Raw genomic sequence first — 17,749 nt, forward strand, 5'->3', positions numbered from 1 at the left:
TGTGCGTCTTCATTCACGGTGGATTTAAAGACGGCAAAGTGTTCTTGAATATTTTAGAGAGCAGTAAAAGATTGTTACTATTTTGGCAACAAAACCCTCCATTCATCGAGAATTATATACGACGCTTTAGTCTGAGCCGAGCTAACGAAGCTAACAGCTCGGGCTTTGATTTGCCCGGTACATGCAGTCCCTTTGATGTTATCATCCATTGTTAAAAGTTCTGCAAGCCTTTTAGCTTTGTGTCTTGTTGTGCAAGAAGGTTTCTCGCTCACTTGACACACTTATCTCCAAGTTTGAGAGATCTCTCAAACTGGGGGGGGCTAAACGTGATTAGCCCCCCCCCCCCCAGCGTGAACAAAGTGGCAAGGAAGGAATGGCTTCATCCATCTTTTGTTTCATTTCATTCCAAACTTTCATGCGTTTATCAGAACATGACGGTTTGCGCCTTTTTTTCTTTCCTATTTTTGCTGTTCCAAAAGTGTCGTCATTTGTTTCCATGGTTACTGTTAGAATTTAGTGTAATTCTATTAGGAGGGAATTATCTCAGTTTGTCACATCTGGAGGAGGTGCCTTTTTTGATATTTTTGGGAATTTGAAGCATTGTAATTATTTTAAAATGTTGCTTTTAAGTTTGCATCAAACAAGAATTGTTTTACTGGATGACAAATATTCTTTGTAACTATAAGTCTGAAGAAATGCACGTTTGCCTTTTGGCTGTCGGTATGGAGAGGATGAGAGAATTAAATGTGCATCCTTTCCAGCATCCTCTTGTTTATCACCCTCATAAATGACTTTTATAATCAGATTATGTCATTTTATGGCTGCATAAAATATATTTGTGACGGTCAGGACAAAGAGGGACATGGATAGGATGGAAGGAAAGAGAGCAAGAATAACTGTTGACGAAGTGGACTACATGAGAGCTGAGCGCCCCCTTCAGGTGTGACGCTGCCATCGCTCCTGCTTGCAGCCCGACACTGAAGGCGGAGCGAAGCCGATGGATCTGTGCCAGCTGTGACTCCGCAGGTGGAGGAAGAGGAGGAGGAGGAAGAGGTGTCCGTTCATCACTAACTTGCTTCCTGTCCTGTTGTCATGGCAGCTGCTGTCTAACCAGGCTTTGCTTTGGTACTCCATCCATCTCTGCTTAGATAAGAGGAATTTCTTCAGATTAACTTTGGACGCGATCAATATTCTGACCAACAAATGATTTTTACATTCACTATATATTCCAGCAGGTATAAAATCTACACCTACATCCTCCCAACCTTTACCGAACATGGCCTCACACAGCCTTGCTCCTCGCGGATGCAGTTCTGCTCTTTTCCAGAAGATGGCAGCAGTCAGCTGTGCAGCCCTATGTCTACTGGCAGCCAGAGATGGAACAAGATGTCTGCAGAAAGCCCAGCCCGACGTTTCTGGCCTCTTGCATGTTCTTTAACAAGGTTGTATTTTTACTAACTCTATTATGCGTGACCTGTGATGAGATCTGGTTTAAAAAAAATAAAATGTAAAAAATAAAAACCATAAAATCCATCTTTTGCCCATTATAATCATCATTCAGATAAGATGTGATCATCTGTTGTGTTTTCCTCCCTCATGTTCACCTTTCCGTCCTCTGGTGACGGAGATCCGGTTTGCCCCACATCCCTCTTTACTGCAGCTCTAATTTTAGACCCCCCCCCCCCCCCCCACGCCGTTTGAGTAGCGCTGCCTATATATGGAGTGGAGTCGCAGGTACACAGAGTGAACGTGGGTTGGTGTGATTTGTAAGGTAGTGGTGGGGGCTATATTCCTACTATTATGCGTGCGTGCATCGTCATCAGTGGGAGGCCAACCGCGTCCGCCTGTGCGCGCATGCGCACGCAGCAAACCTTGATGCCAAGAGCGTGCGTCAGTCTGACTCAGATAGTGTCTCGTCATGCGTGTGCGTCAGCGCTGTTGCTGAGCGAAACTCGCTCCGGGGGAAGAAACAGAGGAGAGGCAGGGATGGTGGGATGATGATGATGATGATGATGATGAGGGAGGAACAAAGGGGCTTCTCTATGACGACACGAGCGCATCAGCAGCATTAAGTGCACTTTAATATAAATGCATTTGTATGACAATCAAAATACACTCATAAGCAACACAATAGAACGCTGGTCCACAATGTCCGCTCGGCAGGAAGCTGCTTAGAATATGTTCCATCTGATACAGTAAAAATCTCTTTCTTATATACAGACCAGGAACAGTTTCATACAAATGTACAAACCTTTCTGAAAAGCACCGACTCTATGCCTATATATCCACAGACATAATGCGTAATGCATTAACATCTCTTTCAAATATAACACATATAATATAGACATTTTTTTTTTTTTTTACACATGTATAATAACTTAGCCTTTAATAGCTAGAACGTAGGAATCAATCCTTTACTTGACCGTAGACAACTCTACGTGAGCACGTCGACACCATGGGAATAGTAACATCCTCAACCCGTGTCGCTTGGCAACTGAATAGAAATAGCATCCCATCCCTGTTTTCATTTTTTAAAAACAAAACTTTTGTATTCTAACCCCTCTCAAAAAAGAAGAATTGCTCATTCACATTGTCAGTTGTGCCTCGCTGCACCGCACTCCAGCGGAGCATCCGTGTAAACGTCCGTCGTTGAACGGACACGATCGAGAGTTCAGGGAAGTTTCAGGCAAAGCTGCCAGCATTTCAAATATTGATGCTGCAACGATATCCAGCCGACCGCTGCCGGGCCAGGACGGCCCTGAAGAGCCCACATTCAGAGTCTAGTGTACAGTACGGCGGCGCGGCGGAGCCGGTAGCGTGATCAGACCTCCAGACAATTTCGTGTTTGGTGTTTTTCGTCTCGTAAAAAACAACATTCTTCAGATTGTCACATGCCAGGATCTCCAGATTTCTTTCCTTTTTTTTTTTTTTTTGCACATCACATTGAGATGGAGATATAGATATGAAACGTTAAAGGTTCCGAAGCTGCAAACTCAAAGTTCAAAGTATCTCAGGTTTGGAGTTTTTTTTTTTTTTTTTTTTTACCTTTCCTTTAGAGCTGTGAGAAAGAATGTTAAACAAATCAGAGCTCTAATGTTTCTGAAGAAGAGATATAAGAGTCCTTATTTCCTAATTTGATGCATTGGATCGCGGTCAATGGATAAATGTAAACAACGGATTTCCCAATACATCTGAAGTTTGCGTTTGCGTCGCTGCGTATCGTGCTGCAATTCATCTCCCTATTGTACGAGCGAGGGATGGTTCACGACAGTTCCTTTCACTACGAGTGAATACAAACGCGCGTCTGAAAGTTAAACAGCGCTTGCGAGTCCAGAGAGGTTTCTCCAGCCGATCATGTCTGAAGCTCGGGTTACAGAGAAGCTGAAAACCCCCACATGGACCCAAAACCCAGTCAGTTATGGGTCCATGCAGTCGCGCCAACGCGATGAATGCTGCGCCAAAAAAAGTATCAAGCCGATCTTTGTTCGTATATGAGACATGTAGGAGTTAAAGTCCTTAAACTGTATATACATTATGTATATTTATACATTTAATCATTTTTTACTTTTCAGTAAAAGGAGCTCCACAAAATATGACAATATGCCATACTTAATGAAGTAAGTCACAGACTTATTTTAGAACGGAGGAACACTTCCGCTCCCATCTGGAAGACAGAAAAACAGAAACACGGAAGTTAGAGGTGCATTTTGTTTTTTTAAATCAGATTAAATTAGAAAAAAAAGCAGATTCTCACCTTTGTGGAAGCACTGTGGAGACGGATGACATTGGAGTTGATACAACTCAGGTTGTTGCCCTAAGCCAGGGGTGATCGAGGCACCTGCCCCAAACATGGGTTCCAGGACGGCCAGTTCCTCCAGGAGGGACTGAGTGCAAGACACAGCGGGCATGGGCAAGTCCATTGGTGTGGAGGTGGTGGGGCCGGGGGAGGCGGTGAGGACGAGGGGAGGGGAAGCCGGGATGGAGGAGCAGGAGGACACAGGAGATGACGCCACCTCGATCTCCATCGCTTCCTCCGCTAGCCCCTCCCCTTCCGCCTTCGCCCCGGCCTCAGCAGCCACCGTCACCCTGCACCCAGCCATGGAGTTACAACGCGCCGATTGGACGCTACAGAAGTGGCCCAGTCCCTCAAACTGGGAGGGCTGGCACCAGCACACTGGGGTTTGAGGAGAGGTTGGGCTGGCGGGGGTAGCCACGGGGGAGGCCGGAGTGGATTGAGGAGGAGCGAGGTTGTCTTGGAAGAGGGTCTCTAAGATGCTCTCTTCAAACAGAGAATCATCGTCGTTGAGGAAGACGGGAACGTCCAGACCTCTCCATGCTTTTATGGGATAAAACTCCCTAACCATGTGCACTGAATCAACATCAGCAGGCTCTGCGGTGGGAGACAGGAAAGGCGAGGGGGGGGCAGATGAGGGTGAGAGCTTGGACATGAGCGGATCCAGGTAGAATCCCTCCGCCAGCGAGCTGATGTGCTGAGCTAAGAGGGAGATCTCTGCCCTCTCCTTCTCCCTCTCCCTCTCCTGGGAGAAGAAGGAAAGGCAGGGCTGTTTCCCGGGCGAGGCCTCGGGGGTGAGGAGGCCCTCGGGGGGGCACTGGAAGGGCCCCAGTGGCACATCTACATACAGAGGACCCCGAACCTCAGGCAGGGTCATCACTGTGCAGTCGCCGTCTCCGGGGCTGTCGGGCGTGGGGGGCAGCTTCCCATACAGGGAGCCGCAGCAGGGGTCGACGGAGAAGAGGAAGTCAGTGGGTAGAGTGGGGAGTGAGAGGGGGGGCTTGGTGGACAGGCTGGTGGCGGGGGCGGGGCTGGAGGTGGTGGTCGGCGGGGTTGAGGAGGAAGCCGCGGGGGCCAGCGAGGTGGAGGCCGTGGCCGTCGGAGCAGGGGGCGGGGGGGTGGCAGTGCCAGAGGGGTCGAAGCTGAAGAGGGGCTCGCCGAACGGAAAGCCAGGCCCACCGATCTGGGGGGTGTAGGGGGGGGTGCACACAAACTCTTGCGAGGTCGGAACAGGGGGGAGAGGCGGCAGCGGAGGGTCGAGCTGGAAGGACGGCGGCAGGAGGATGTTCTGGGTTAGAAAGTCCAAGTCTGCTACCGTCTCAACGGTGACTGGAGTCGGGGAGGCGGCGGCGGCGGCGGCGCCGGGGGGGCTCTCAGCGCGGCGCTGCTGAAAGAAGCTGTCCTCCTCCAGAGAGGAGATGCTGGAGCGGGGGTCTCCCTCCAGCTGCATGGCCTCTGCGGCAGAACTCCCCCGCTCATCGGAGGAGCCGACGCTGCAGCCGGCCGTGCTGAAGTCGAAGGACTGGCCGGACAGGCCGCTGCTGCCCGGGGTGAAGACCTGGTCCGGGCTGGACAGGGTCTCGGGAGACTGGAGGCTCGGGCCCTCCTGCTGAGCGGGACCAGCACCCAGAACCAAGGAGAGCTGGGTCTGCTCTGAGCTGAGCTGCTGCCGGACTGCCCAGGCCTCAGACTCACTGAGGAGGAGGAGAAGAGAGGAGGCGAGGAGAGAGGAGGCGCAGGGAGTTAGGCTTTTATTTATTTTTTATTCTCTGCTTGTATGAATAAATCTTTCACCCCCCAAAAAATGTTAAAGACAACAAATACCTGATGATGTAGTTGTTGCTGACGATGGGGGTCTCTCCAGGCTGCAGCTGGAGCACCATGTAGATCCAAACCCACGACTGATCCTGGGCCTGCACCCGGACCACCATCTCAGCTCTGCCCTCGCCTCCTTCTCTCACTGAGGAGCAACAGTCACAGAGCAAACGGCTATCAGTTTGTCATCCTGTTAGTCATCGCAGCGTTGTTGTTTTTTGTGTGTGTAATAATCGTGACGGCCCGGCTGTAGATGGGAGGCGGAGCTTACTTACGCAGACTCCGGTGCTGAGAGGAGGCGTGTGACAGATCCTGTGGGTGGAGGAGGCTGTACCAGGAGCGGGAGCGTAAATCTGTCACAGCAAAGCCCAGATAGGCGGTCACACTGCAGGGGGGGGGGGGGGGAGGTGGGTTAGGAGGATGTAATAGTGACGCAGCAGGTGCGGCTGACGGTGTCGGCTCTGAGCTCACCTGTCCTGGGCACTCTGCAGCCTCATGTCCCGGTCGTGCCGTGAGTGGAAGCAAGCCACAAACAAGGTGGTGTCGTCCAAGGGAGGGGCCGAGGTGGACTCCCCCTCTGCCCCGGGGCCGGTGGGTGTCGGGTGGGGCTCCAGAGGGGAGCAGAAACACACCCACACGGGGTTGGAGGTCCAGTAGGAGCCGGTTGCAGGGGGGGGCAGGCAGCGAGCTCGGATCAGAACCAGCTTGTTCCCGGCGCTCTGCCTCCGCACCGACTTGGATGTGTTGAAACGGCAGCGGAACAGACGGTCTGGAGGGAGAACCAATGAAAACCGTGTTTAGTCTGGTGACTAGGGGGGGAGGGGGGGGGGGGGGGTAACACAATTGATTTGATATTCTTCTCACCGGTCTCAAGTGGAGTAGAGGCTGACAGGTTGGTCTTCATGACCAGGTGGTCCGACGCGTCGATGATGTCATACACGCTGTCCCCCTGCGCCACGAGGTCCACCTGGGGGGGGGTCGCAAAGAGAACATCATGCATGAAACCCAAAAGTAGATCTGGAATGTTCCTCCTTGCCTCTCGGTGCGTTTTCTCACCATGGAGTGGCCGAGGTGTTCGGAGACGCCGTCGGACAGATAGAGCAGCTTCCCGTCCCCGGTCAGCAGCATCAGGAACCCGGGCAGCGCCTGCATCAGCTCCGACAGTTCGTGGAAAGACAGAAATGCCGCGCTCTCCTCCAGGCTGGCGGCAGCTTCCGCTCCTAGAGGGGAAACGCGAAGAGAGAAAAGACGCGTTGATATAACGCGGATTCACGGGTCTCTCTCTCGCGCGCGCGCTTCAGCACCGCGGACAGCGACGTGGTCGCCGGTAGAAGGATGAAGCGTTTCAGCACCGCGGACAGCGACGTGGTCGCCGGTAGAAGGATGAAGCGCTTCAGCACCGCGGACAGCGACGTGGACGCCGGTAGAAGGATGAAGCGTTTCAGCACCGCGGACAGCGACGTGGACGCCGGTAGAAGGATGAAGCGCTTCAGCACCGCGGACAGCGACGTGGTCGCCGGTAGAAGGATGAAGCGCTTCAGCACCGCGGACAGCGACGTGGTCGCCGGTAGAAGGATGAAGCGCTTCAGCACCGCGGACAGCGACGTGGTCGCCGGTAGAAGGATGAAGCGCTTCAGCACCGCGGACAGCGACGTGGTCGCCGGTAGAAGGATGAAGCGCTTCAGCACCGCGGACAGCGACGTGGTCGCCGGTAGAAGGATGAAGCGTTTCAGCACCGCGGACAGCGACGTGGTCGCCGGTAGAAGGATGAAGCGTTTCAGCACCGCGGACAGCTCATCAATGGGTTTCATACACAATATCGCGAAGATCCACTAATGAGCAGAAGCTCAAAATGAATCGATAACAACAACATTCACGCCACGTCGTGATAAAAACACGCAGCGCCTCCACGCACGTGTTGATTCCGCCGCCGTGACGTGGATCCACCAACAGGTCGCTCTCTGGTCTCACCTTGGGTGAAGAAGACGGACTTCCTGGTGGACATGCAGGCGAGCGACATGATGTGCAGGTAGGAGAGCCGCGCTTTGTCCGCGTCGGAGATGGGCAACAGGTCCTTCAGGCTCCGGATCTCGGCGTTGATCTGGTCCCGCCGCGCCTTGGACGCGCCCTTGGTGGAGCGGTACATCGCGGTGAGAGCTGCGGGTCCGCGGACTGTCTTGGGTCTTAGTCTCAGGTGTGTTGAGAGACAGTTTGAAAAGCGCAGAAAGATCTCCGGGCTGCGTTATTGGACTTTCATATCAGCTGCGTGTCGGTTTGCTTTTCATCCAGAGAAAGGTTCCACAACCTCCGCCCGGTTCAGCTGCGCCACTCGTCCAGCTCGGCTGTCTGTCTGTCTGTCTGTCCCCCCGGCGGCTGTCCTCGCCGTGTCTCGAACAGAAGTCCGGAACCCGTAAATCTGGTTGAGGGACTCTGCTCGCAGGTCACTTATATAGCCCGGGACTCCACCGGAGAGGGGGGGGGGGGGGGCTCCCGACGTAAACCGGAGGGAGGCGGGGTGGAGATGAAGGGGGATGGACTTGTCTCGTATCAGTGTAAGACATAGCGAACACCCCCCCCCCCCCCTCTCCCATGCCCCCTCCCTTCGGTGACTCCTCCTCGACGTCAGCGCTTCCCTCTCCTCGGCGATGACGTCGGGCTGACACCGGGAGCTCCGGCGACGCGAAAAGCCCGATTTGGACAAAACCGAGTAAGGGGCGGAGCAACCGTAAAACGCAAACGGAGTCACCGGACTCTGGTGTATTGGGGGGGGGGGGGGGGAGGAGATGCGAGCGCAGGGTTTGCATAGGAAACAGGTCTCTGTGTTTATATGTGTGGAACGCGCGGGGTATCCGTGGTTGCCTGTTTACCCCGGACCTGTCAGAGGGCAGGGCAGGTTCTTGTGAGGTATAAAGCACATTTTGCCCAACGTGAGACTGATGACGCTTTTTCTGCTCCCGCAGAGATGAGCGCACCGAGCAGCCGCGTTAACCGGAGGAGGAGGTCGTGGATCCGGATCGCTCCGTCTCTCCGTCGCCTTTTGTGAATGGACATCCCGCGGAAAGCAGCCGCGCGTTCATGCATCCACAACGAATTCACAAAATATTCATCCTTTAGATTCTGCGCATGTTCCGCGCCGTCGTTTCACATTTTCTTATTGTCTTTGGCGTGACGTGGGCACCTTTCCCGATACCCACGGTAGGTTCTTCCCCACTCATATACATTTAATTCCCTTGTATGAAGGATAAATGTTTTCTCAGTCAGCATAGGGAGAGAATATAAACGGTGTCACCGTAGAATAAAAGCATGCGAGGAAAATAAAATAAAATACACGAACGTGTATGTTACTTATGAGTCTGAGCAGTAAAACAATTTGACTACTAATGGACAACTGAGACCAACAAATACCAGCAAATATCAAATTACACTCCTCAGAATTATTCTCTCATAATTTAATGGCATGTGTTTGTGCGTATTAATAATTAATGTATGTATTAATACATTGACGCGCGCGCACCAGTCGCTTTATTGCGCAAACAGCAAACCTGTCTTCAGTCTCACGTGAGGTAAGCGGTGATTCTAAAAATAGACTCATCTCACAAGTGACCTCCACAAGGATGGCGAGGCTCGCTCCCGCATCCTGCTCCGATCGGCCAATTTATGGAGGGGGGGGTTCATTTGAAGCCCCCCCAAAAATAGATCTGTAGTGTGTGCTTCACGTCATTCGGTTAATAACCAATAATAATTCCCTTCTGCGTCCTGAATGTTGAACCTTTTCATGCATTTGTTCTCATAAAAGGCACCGAAAAATCTCATGTGATTAATGTGACAGAAAAAAAATAATATCATGCATCAGTTTTATTGATCGCTGTGCTGCTGCAGTGATTTGTGACGTCACCTTCTGGTTCTGGAGGCAACGTTTCAAATCGTGCTTTAAAGGCTGACTGTCAGGTGAGAACCCAAACGCACCACAGGAGAGGGAAAATCCAGAAACTGAGCTTTATTGTCAAAAACCGGGTCGTCAGTCCAAAACCGGCAGGCGAATCAGAGGAGCGGGAGGCAAAGGGTGAGTTCCAGAAATCAGGCAAAGGGTCAAAAACCGGGTAACCAAGACGGACAGGCAAGCAGGCGACGTCAAAAACAGGCAGGGCAGGTACGAAGGAGTCAGGATCAGGACCAGGATCAGGAGTCTGGATCAGGATCAGGATCAGGATCACAGGATACAGTGCTGGAAATAACAGCGTGAGTCACAACAATCGTGCGAGGGGTGTGTTGTCTGAGCTGAGTATGTGTCCGGGCTGATTACGGATTGGCTGCAGGTGAGCGTCGGAGCACAGGTGTACCAGGTGAGGAGGATCTGGAAGACAGGAGAAGCCTCAAGCTGCGACACTGACTGGTAAAACGACCTTCTCTAATGACTCTTCCTGCGGCTGGTTGGACCTCCACTCGATTCACGCTGTTCTTGCTAAAGGTCTTCTGGCTCCGCTCTGCCTCGTATTATTACTGGAGCTCTAAATCTGTATCTTCACCACTGGTTCCAGTGACTCAGGCCGACCAGATTGCCAGATGACTGGAGGAGAGTGATGGATTTGCGTGTACACAGACGAGCAGAACTTTTCTCTTGCGTTGTTTGATTAAGTTTATTTTTAAGCTGTTGAATTGAACACATCTGAATTTTGTCATCCCTCTCTGCACGTCACAGAGACGGAACCGTAACGGAGCAGCGGCGACATCCGGTTTGCTTTGGCTGTTCTGAATGCAGCATCACAATCCTTTTAATAGTGAAGTTCACTCGGGGGGGCTGTAATGAAATTGTGCAAAGAGAAGGGATTCAATATTTTAGTTTCAGGTGCGTGCAAACTTATTTTGGCGCTGTTGGAGGAGTTTGATGTCGTCCATATGTTATTTTGTCATTCTGGGCACGATGGATTTAATTTGAAGTATGGTACTGAGGCTCCACGGGCGAGGGCCCTAAGGTGAAGAAGACTAAAAGGAGAATAGAATGGTGAGCTGTCAAGAGTTCGGACTCGCGCGCCTCCATTTTGCCCTCAGGACAAGTTTAAGGATTGAAGTCTCTCTTGAATTCAGACTGAAATCTCCAGCTTCCCCAGGAAGTCATTGCATCTAAAAGCCACAGATCCATGAACGTTTGACCTCGTAATGACCATGAAAGTCATGTTAATGGATCCATTTCTGCCTCGCGCTGTTTCCTTTTCATGATTTATTGCTTTCAGTCCGTTTCTGATTGCCTTTCGGTCATTTTTCAGGTCTCTTTCATTTTTAAATTCTTTCCTCGCTGCTATTTCTCTTCCAGCTTTAGACAATATGACCACTTGCGATGCTGCTTTGTCACAGTTTGCATTTATCCGATCTAATTTCAACTTTTATTTGACGCAAACTGCGTGTTGTCTGAAGAAGTAATGCATTTGTAACAACAAAAAAAAAAAGAAATATCCAGATTCTTCAACAAAACTACTTCAGTGCTGTATTTAATCTCTTAAAAACCATTAAATTAATGATAGAATGGACACATTTAAGTCCGATGGCTCATTAACCAGCCTGTGGTTTTGTCTCATGTTGCATCTCACGTTTGTGTGTCTTTTGTTTCAATCTCCTGACCGCATATTGTTTTTTATTCATAAAGTGTATTTAATGGCTGCTGCTGCACTTCGGCTCCTTCTGCGTTCCTCTACTTTTACATTATGATATCGGTGAAGAGGTATTTTCCTAATGTTGACATTTCTCCAGTTTATATTTTGGACGCCTCTGCATATAATTAACAAAGCCCCCAAAAATGAACACCTCAAAGTAATGAATGTGTTCCTGGGAGGAAACATGAAAAAGTATTTCTTGTGTCTGCATGCTCTGTTCAGGTTGTGGTGGAGATATCAGTAGTTTTCCACCACAAACAGGCTTTCAGATGACATTTAGAATGGTGTGGAGTCTCTGTTAGTAATCTTTCAGCGCAGTGTGAACTAATTATGGACGTGTTGAAGCTCCTTGGCTCAAGAAGTGGCTTATTCAAGATGAGATCAGCTGAGCTGATGGATGATTTGTTCGAGCTGTTGGGCGTAAATTGGTGATATTTTTAGCCACGCTAACGGTGTTTGCTCCGGTGACATCAACACGGGTCTGCCGATGACACGCCGTGGCCCGGACTGAATAACTCAAGGACTCAATAAATTAGTGCGGAATGTCAAGTTTGTGAAACTTCAGTGAGCTTTCATCTGTTAGAGAAACATAAATAGAAGTGTGTACAGTATATATATACCGCATACTTCCACAGTTCGGAGTACCTGATTCCCTACTGCCTAAACAAAACGCAGCAATTTTGTTGCCCCACTTGTGAATCTCATTTTCTCGGGATTTGTGACTCGGCTTTCTTCACAATGTTTTCAGAGCTTGCCTTAAAAAAAAAACACAACGAAAAAAACGAGCACAAAATGGCACAAATCTTTATGCAGAGCTCGTAAACCTCCTTACGCTTCACTCATCCCGACTCGTTCTCACTCATTTATTCCCTCATTTTGTCATTCATTTCTTCACATGTGTGGTTTGGTTGTTGAGTTTTTTTTATTTGTGTTCTTGTTAGCCCGATGCTCAGTTTAGCATTAGCTATTTAAACATGCAGCATGCTGACATTTCAACCTGGCGCCGACGGGACTGTCTCTCCCTTTTAGTTTTAAACGTGGAATTTAGCTTGATCTCCAACCTCTGCAGCTCGACACACATTTCCACGGGGTCAGATCTAAACTGCAGGCAGGCCGGGTAGTTTAACACGCTTTCACTCTGAAACCACAGCGTTGTAAAGCAAAGAAAGTGGCTCCATTTGTCTTGACGGAATAAACGGGGGTCACCCTAACTTTACCTTCACAGATGTGCGGCCACGTAACAAACCGGATTATTATTTTAGAACTTTGAGCCAGTCCTAAGTTCACAGTGTCCTCAAAAGTATTTGAAAGTGGACTTTCCAGACCAGAGGACACTCCGTCCGTCTCCGATGAGTTCGGGCTCAGACGAGACGGCAGTGTTTCTGGATGTTCTTGATGTACGGCGTGTGTCTCATAAAGTCATAACTCGTGTTTGCAGCGATGAACGGAGTTTACTGACCGCCGTTTTCCAAAGTGGAATCATGTCACATTTTTGCAGGGCATAAAAAATATTCTGTTTCTCTTTTCTTTTAATTGCCTCCTTCAGGACGTTTTTTTTTTTTTTTTGCTTTAGATGTGTTGCAGGAATAAAATTCAGAATAAGCATATATTTACAAAATCTATTAATTTGATGAGGTGCAAGTTTCCTCTCTTTTATCCTTTCACCCACTCATTAACAATCTTTCTCTCGTCTATATGCATTCACTTTTTCACTAATTCATTCACACACTCCCAACTTATTAACACAATTGATCAGGCTATTTCAGTCCAAGAGACGCATTCACTTTGTCTCCTGCTTCCAGCCACTCTTATTTATCCATTCATTCCCTTCTCATTCGTTGCCTCACACACGGCCGTACTTAACCTCCTGAAATCCAGTTTTCCACCCGGTTACACAGTCATTCACCAACGCTCGCCAAGCAGATGCGCAAAGGACATTAGTACTCGGGATCTTTCTGTCCGCGCACTTCTTCTCAGTAGCAGCGACCGGCGGGTGTGACTTTCACGGCTTCAGCCGCGAACAGACTGAAACTGTGGATGAGGGATGAGCAGCGTGTTCCTTCACAGCCCCAGTCATCACATTACACAGGGAGGGAAGAGGATGGATCATCGGGCCGTGAAAGGACTCCATCGCAGGATGAAGGAGGTTCATCACACGTAAAATGTCAACACTTGTACTGATGATGAGAAATGGATTGTGTTCATCTCAAATGTAAATGGGATCTATAAATAAGTCACTTATTTCTGGACCACTTTGGGCAAAGGAGGAGGCAAAAGTGGGCGGGGATGAGTGATTTTAGGGTGGCGGTGTGGTTCTGGTGCCACAGGTGAACGCGAATTGTCCTTTACCCCTCCTATTTTTTTTTCTAAATCATTTTATTTTTATACCAGGAGAGTCGAGTTCTCTGCTCGGCTTCTTGAAAGGAAGGAGCTAATCTGTTGCCTAGCAACACCTCCCACTCTTGCATCGAAACGGAGTGAGAGGGAGGACGAGGAGTAAAGAGGAGAGTTGAGGAAAAAAGAAATTAGGGACACACAGAAGTAGAGCGGGGTGACCGGGGAGGATGTTGGGGAGCAAAAGCTGAATAATCAGAGACCCGTTGCTTATCACACACACATGCATGCGGATCAAATCACAGACACAACCCAGAAACATTCAGAAGACCACTGACTCATCACGCAAACTTGGACTCATCTGTGAAGAGCACAGACGACACTGCTGGATAAAAATATCAATGCCTAAAAACATGATACCTAGAAAACGGTGACGAGTGTAGTAGTCACCGTTGTAGTCGTAGTTTGTCCCTCGTAATGTGGATCTGAGCGTGAAAGCAAACCTCAGAACTATCTCTCTGACTTTTGCAGATGTGTCCAAATGTCCGAAAGCATTCCGCAAAACATTAAATCGGCGTACAGATCATGTAGCACCGGGTGAAGTCTACCTTTCACTGATTGGATGCCTGGATGGTTGATTCAGGACCAGGATAAATGTCATGGAAACAAGATTCATTAAGTTGGGGGGGGGGGAATTATGGCTCAGAAAATAATGTTATTGCAGCAACTATTAAAATAAAAAAAAAAAGCAGAGCCTGAAAATGATCCCGGCAATATTTGGACCCGTGTTCTCCAGTATTCGGTTCACGTCTAACTTCTTTCGGACAGATTGACAGACAGATGCAAACTTGTGAATACAAACCATTCAATGGCCCACACACGTCTCCACCCACCTGCTCCTCGTCCTCCTCCTTCAGCCCCGCCCCCTCTTGGTGTGTCTTTGTGAGCCAGTAGCCTTGTACCTTTTCTCTTCACTTTCAATATCCATCTTATTTTTAGCTGCCAGGCCTCAGAGCAGAGCAGAAGTCTTTGTCAAGAGCTCTTTAGTTTGAGTTCTCTGTCTTCCCAAGGTCCCCGGATTGGATTTATACTCTGGGAGAACAATAACTGTCTATATTTGCATTGAGGATGACGTCATGACTTTTATTCTGTGTCTTATTGTTCGTGTACAAGGATAGAGCGTCTATTTAATCAACTTTTCAGGTAACGCATGGCGAAGCCAAGGAGAGCTGCTAAATAAGAATAGAGGAGATTAAAGACCCGATGGAAGACTCGACCAAATCCCTGCCAGAGGTCGCTGAGGTTCCTCAGTGGTACTGAGATTCAAAAGACTACAGCAGCTTCACTGAGACGTTTGCTCATGACCTGCACACCAGAAAAGCAAGAGAAGACCGTGGATGGATTTTTGAATGTTGTCATTTGACATTTTAAAAATGTAATCTTATATCCATTCATCCACTTTCTTGCCGCTTTTCCACTTTGTGGATCACGGAAGTTGCTGGAGCCTATCCCAGCTTGCTATATGGATGGGAGGCAGGGTACACCTCGGACGCGTCGCCAGCGCGTTACGGGGTAATCTTGTATTTACATATGAAAATAAGTATCTCTTTATTTGTGTTGTTTATTATGTTGTCGACCCATGCAGACCACTTTTTGCCGAGGGTATTTATTGTATGGTGACATACCAGCACAGATGGTGACTCTTTCTTCCCACACTAAGTTGGTGCTGATGCTGCGTTGCCATGGCGACATGATGTAGATGCGTTACATCACAAGAGACCTCCAGGCAGCAAATCTCTCATTGAGACTCCCTCTCCACCGTCTCTTTCTCCGTTTCTCCCTCGCTCCCCTCGTTTAACTCTCACCTAGTTTTTCATACAAAAGGCCAAACAAGACAAAGAAAAGACAAACGGGTGCATTCGTCTTTTCTTTGGATGCATTTGCATCTCAGCGAGAAGGCTGACTAAACTCGGCAGGAATACAAACGATCAATAAAACCGATAGAGGCATCTAAGGACAGGTCAGGTCTTTATAATCCCTGTAATTATTGTTAGAAAACAGTTTAAAGTTACTAAAATGAGCACGTTATCATGTGATTAGGAGAAGCGGAAGCGTGCCGACGAAATAACGCAAAGTTTATTTCGCGACGTTAGAAAATGGCCTCGGGGTCGACTGGAAATCGAAGCACTGATCCTCTCACTGTAGAAGAGTTTTTCTACGACTCTCATTTCCACCGGGAGCAAGTTGCTCTGCAGAACAACGACAACAGTCTGAGCAGCCAAGCATCCAAACCTCCCCCTCCGGGTTCTTCTGCTCTCCGCCGCTCGCATACCTGTACCTTTTTCCGCTCCTATTCTTCTCTAGACTAAATGCGTTTTCAGCATCGGCGTCCCTTTCGCCGCTGCACGCCCACACACCCATAGCAACGCATTGTCGTTTCTTGGTAACCGCGTTTGTGCAACGAGTCAAGGAGCCGAAGGTAGAGGATAATGTCTGCCGTTGAGCCTTCTGTAAAACCACCCAAGCCTCTCATGTAATCCAGTTTGGTTTCTGTGAATGACAAAGACGGATAACAAGGTTGCACCTGAGACTAAATGTGCAGACATCGACTCGGGCATATTTTTAATTACGCTCTTTTTAAATCACTGCCGTGACCCGATAGCCTGCTCCCTGCGATACCCTGCGCTATGAATCCCCGGGGGCTGGAGGGAGATTACCCTGACCTGAGGTAATGAGCACGGCTGGCAATAGAACCTGTAATTGGACCAGACTGATAAACTAATTCATTCCAGTGCTCACAAGAAATAACTCCTGTTGTATTACAGGAGGGCAGTTTCCATGTTGCCCAGCTTCAACTTTAGGGAAAGATGTGAAAGTCGGTGCCTCCTGTTTTAACTTCTGCAAACAAGGGTTTTTTGTTGTTTATTTTCCATAGATTTAATTAAAACCTGTGCAGAAACCAGAAGTTTAATAATAATAAAAGAAAAGTATTGTGTAATGTGCTGCGGTACCTCTCGTGTTTGTTCCGTTGTACTAGAACGGTACCCCACACGGTCCGTCATTTTCCCACTTGGTCCCACACCATCCTCCACTCTGTCCAACGGGGCACAACTTGTCCAAGAGTGAGATCATTTTGAGGAAAGATGCCAATTTATATCTTCTCTCAAACACATGCTCTCCAAAGCACACACCCACACCCTGCCCACTGTGCTGATCCGGCGGCCGTGCACCTGGGCGCCGAGACGCTGAAGTCCCAGCCCCTCCCACATAGCACGGAGACGTTCTGATCGAAACACACACAACCTCACCACCAACATTTTCAGCCTCCTCCTGGTCTTTCTGTGAATCCTTGCAGCGTTATTGCATCTCTTTGTGATCCTTGGACTTCTCGGTTCTTATTTTACACCTTTATTTTTATTTTTTCTCATTTTGGTTAATTTGCTGGTGTTCTTTTTTAAGTTATGTTATATCTCTCCATGGTTAGTTTGTGTTTTATAGCGTGGGCTCATTCAATAATTCACTCGTGAATGTTTCTTCTTGTTTATCCTCTGTGTGACGGCCAATGGGTACAGTCCACACACACACACACACACACACACACACACACACACACACACACATCACCAGGCTCTGTCATACTCGTTCTCCATCACTGCTAGTTGACAAGTTATAAAAGTCTGTAACAGTATTTTAGAGCCTGAGAAGTATTTGTGTGCAGTACTTGCTGTATCGCACATTAATTATGAAAGGTAGGATACGTTTCCATCACTTCTTCCTCCCACAGTTGGATGAGTTCATGGAAAACATGTAGGTTTACCAGTCAATTAGGTTATAAAACCAACACTCCTCAGTTTGAGGCTATTCTTGGCCTGCTGCTGAGCGCAGAGCTGTGTGATCTGCTGCCCCCTGGCGGCTGAAACGATGACTGGGATTACATAAACAGGGCTGTGTGTGAGTCATCAACCCCCCCCCCCCCCCCCCCCCGGTGCAGGACAGATGGAAGGTGTGTGTGTGTGTGTGGTGCGTCGCGTGTAGGACTGGGCGGAGCGAGCAGCGGTGGACGGTGAAATAAGGGCTTCCCCCTCTCTCTCCTTCTCCTTCTCCGTCCCCCCCTCTCTCTCCTTCTCCTTCCCCCTCTCTCTCCTTTCTCCTTTTCGTG

General features: G+C 49.0%; 1 protein-coding gene across 1 annotated transcript; it reads right to left on the bottom strand.

Moving 5' to 3' along the window:
• Positions 1-3,635: 3,635 nt before the first annotated feature.
• npas4a (neuronal PAS domain protein 4a) lies at positions 3,636-7,754 on the bottom strand. The gene is made up of 8 exons (XM_068740584.1): positions 7,580-7,754; positions 6,665-6,828; positions 6,473-6,575; positions 6,080-6,377; positions 5,884-5,993; positions 5,618-5,753; positions 3,755-5,487; positions 3,636-3,664 (listed from the first exon to the last, which is right to left on the bottom strand). The coding sequence occupies exons 1-8, from the start codon at positions 7,752-7,754 to the stop codon at positions 3,636-3,638; spliced, it is 2,748 nt and encodes a 915-aa protein (XP_068596685.1).
• Between the last annotated feature and the right edge of the window lie 9,995 nt (positions 7,755-17,749).

The sequence above is a fragment of the Brachionichthys hirsutus genome, chromosome 6 (genome assembly GCF_040956055.1).
Source record: "Brachionichthys hirsutus isolate HB-005 chromosome 6, CSIRO-AGI_Bhir_v1, whole genome shotgun sequence".
NCBI lineage: Eukaryota > Metazoa > Chordata > Actinopteri > Lophiiformes > Brachionichthyidae > Brachionichthys > Brachionichthys hirsutus.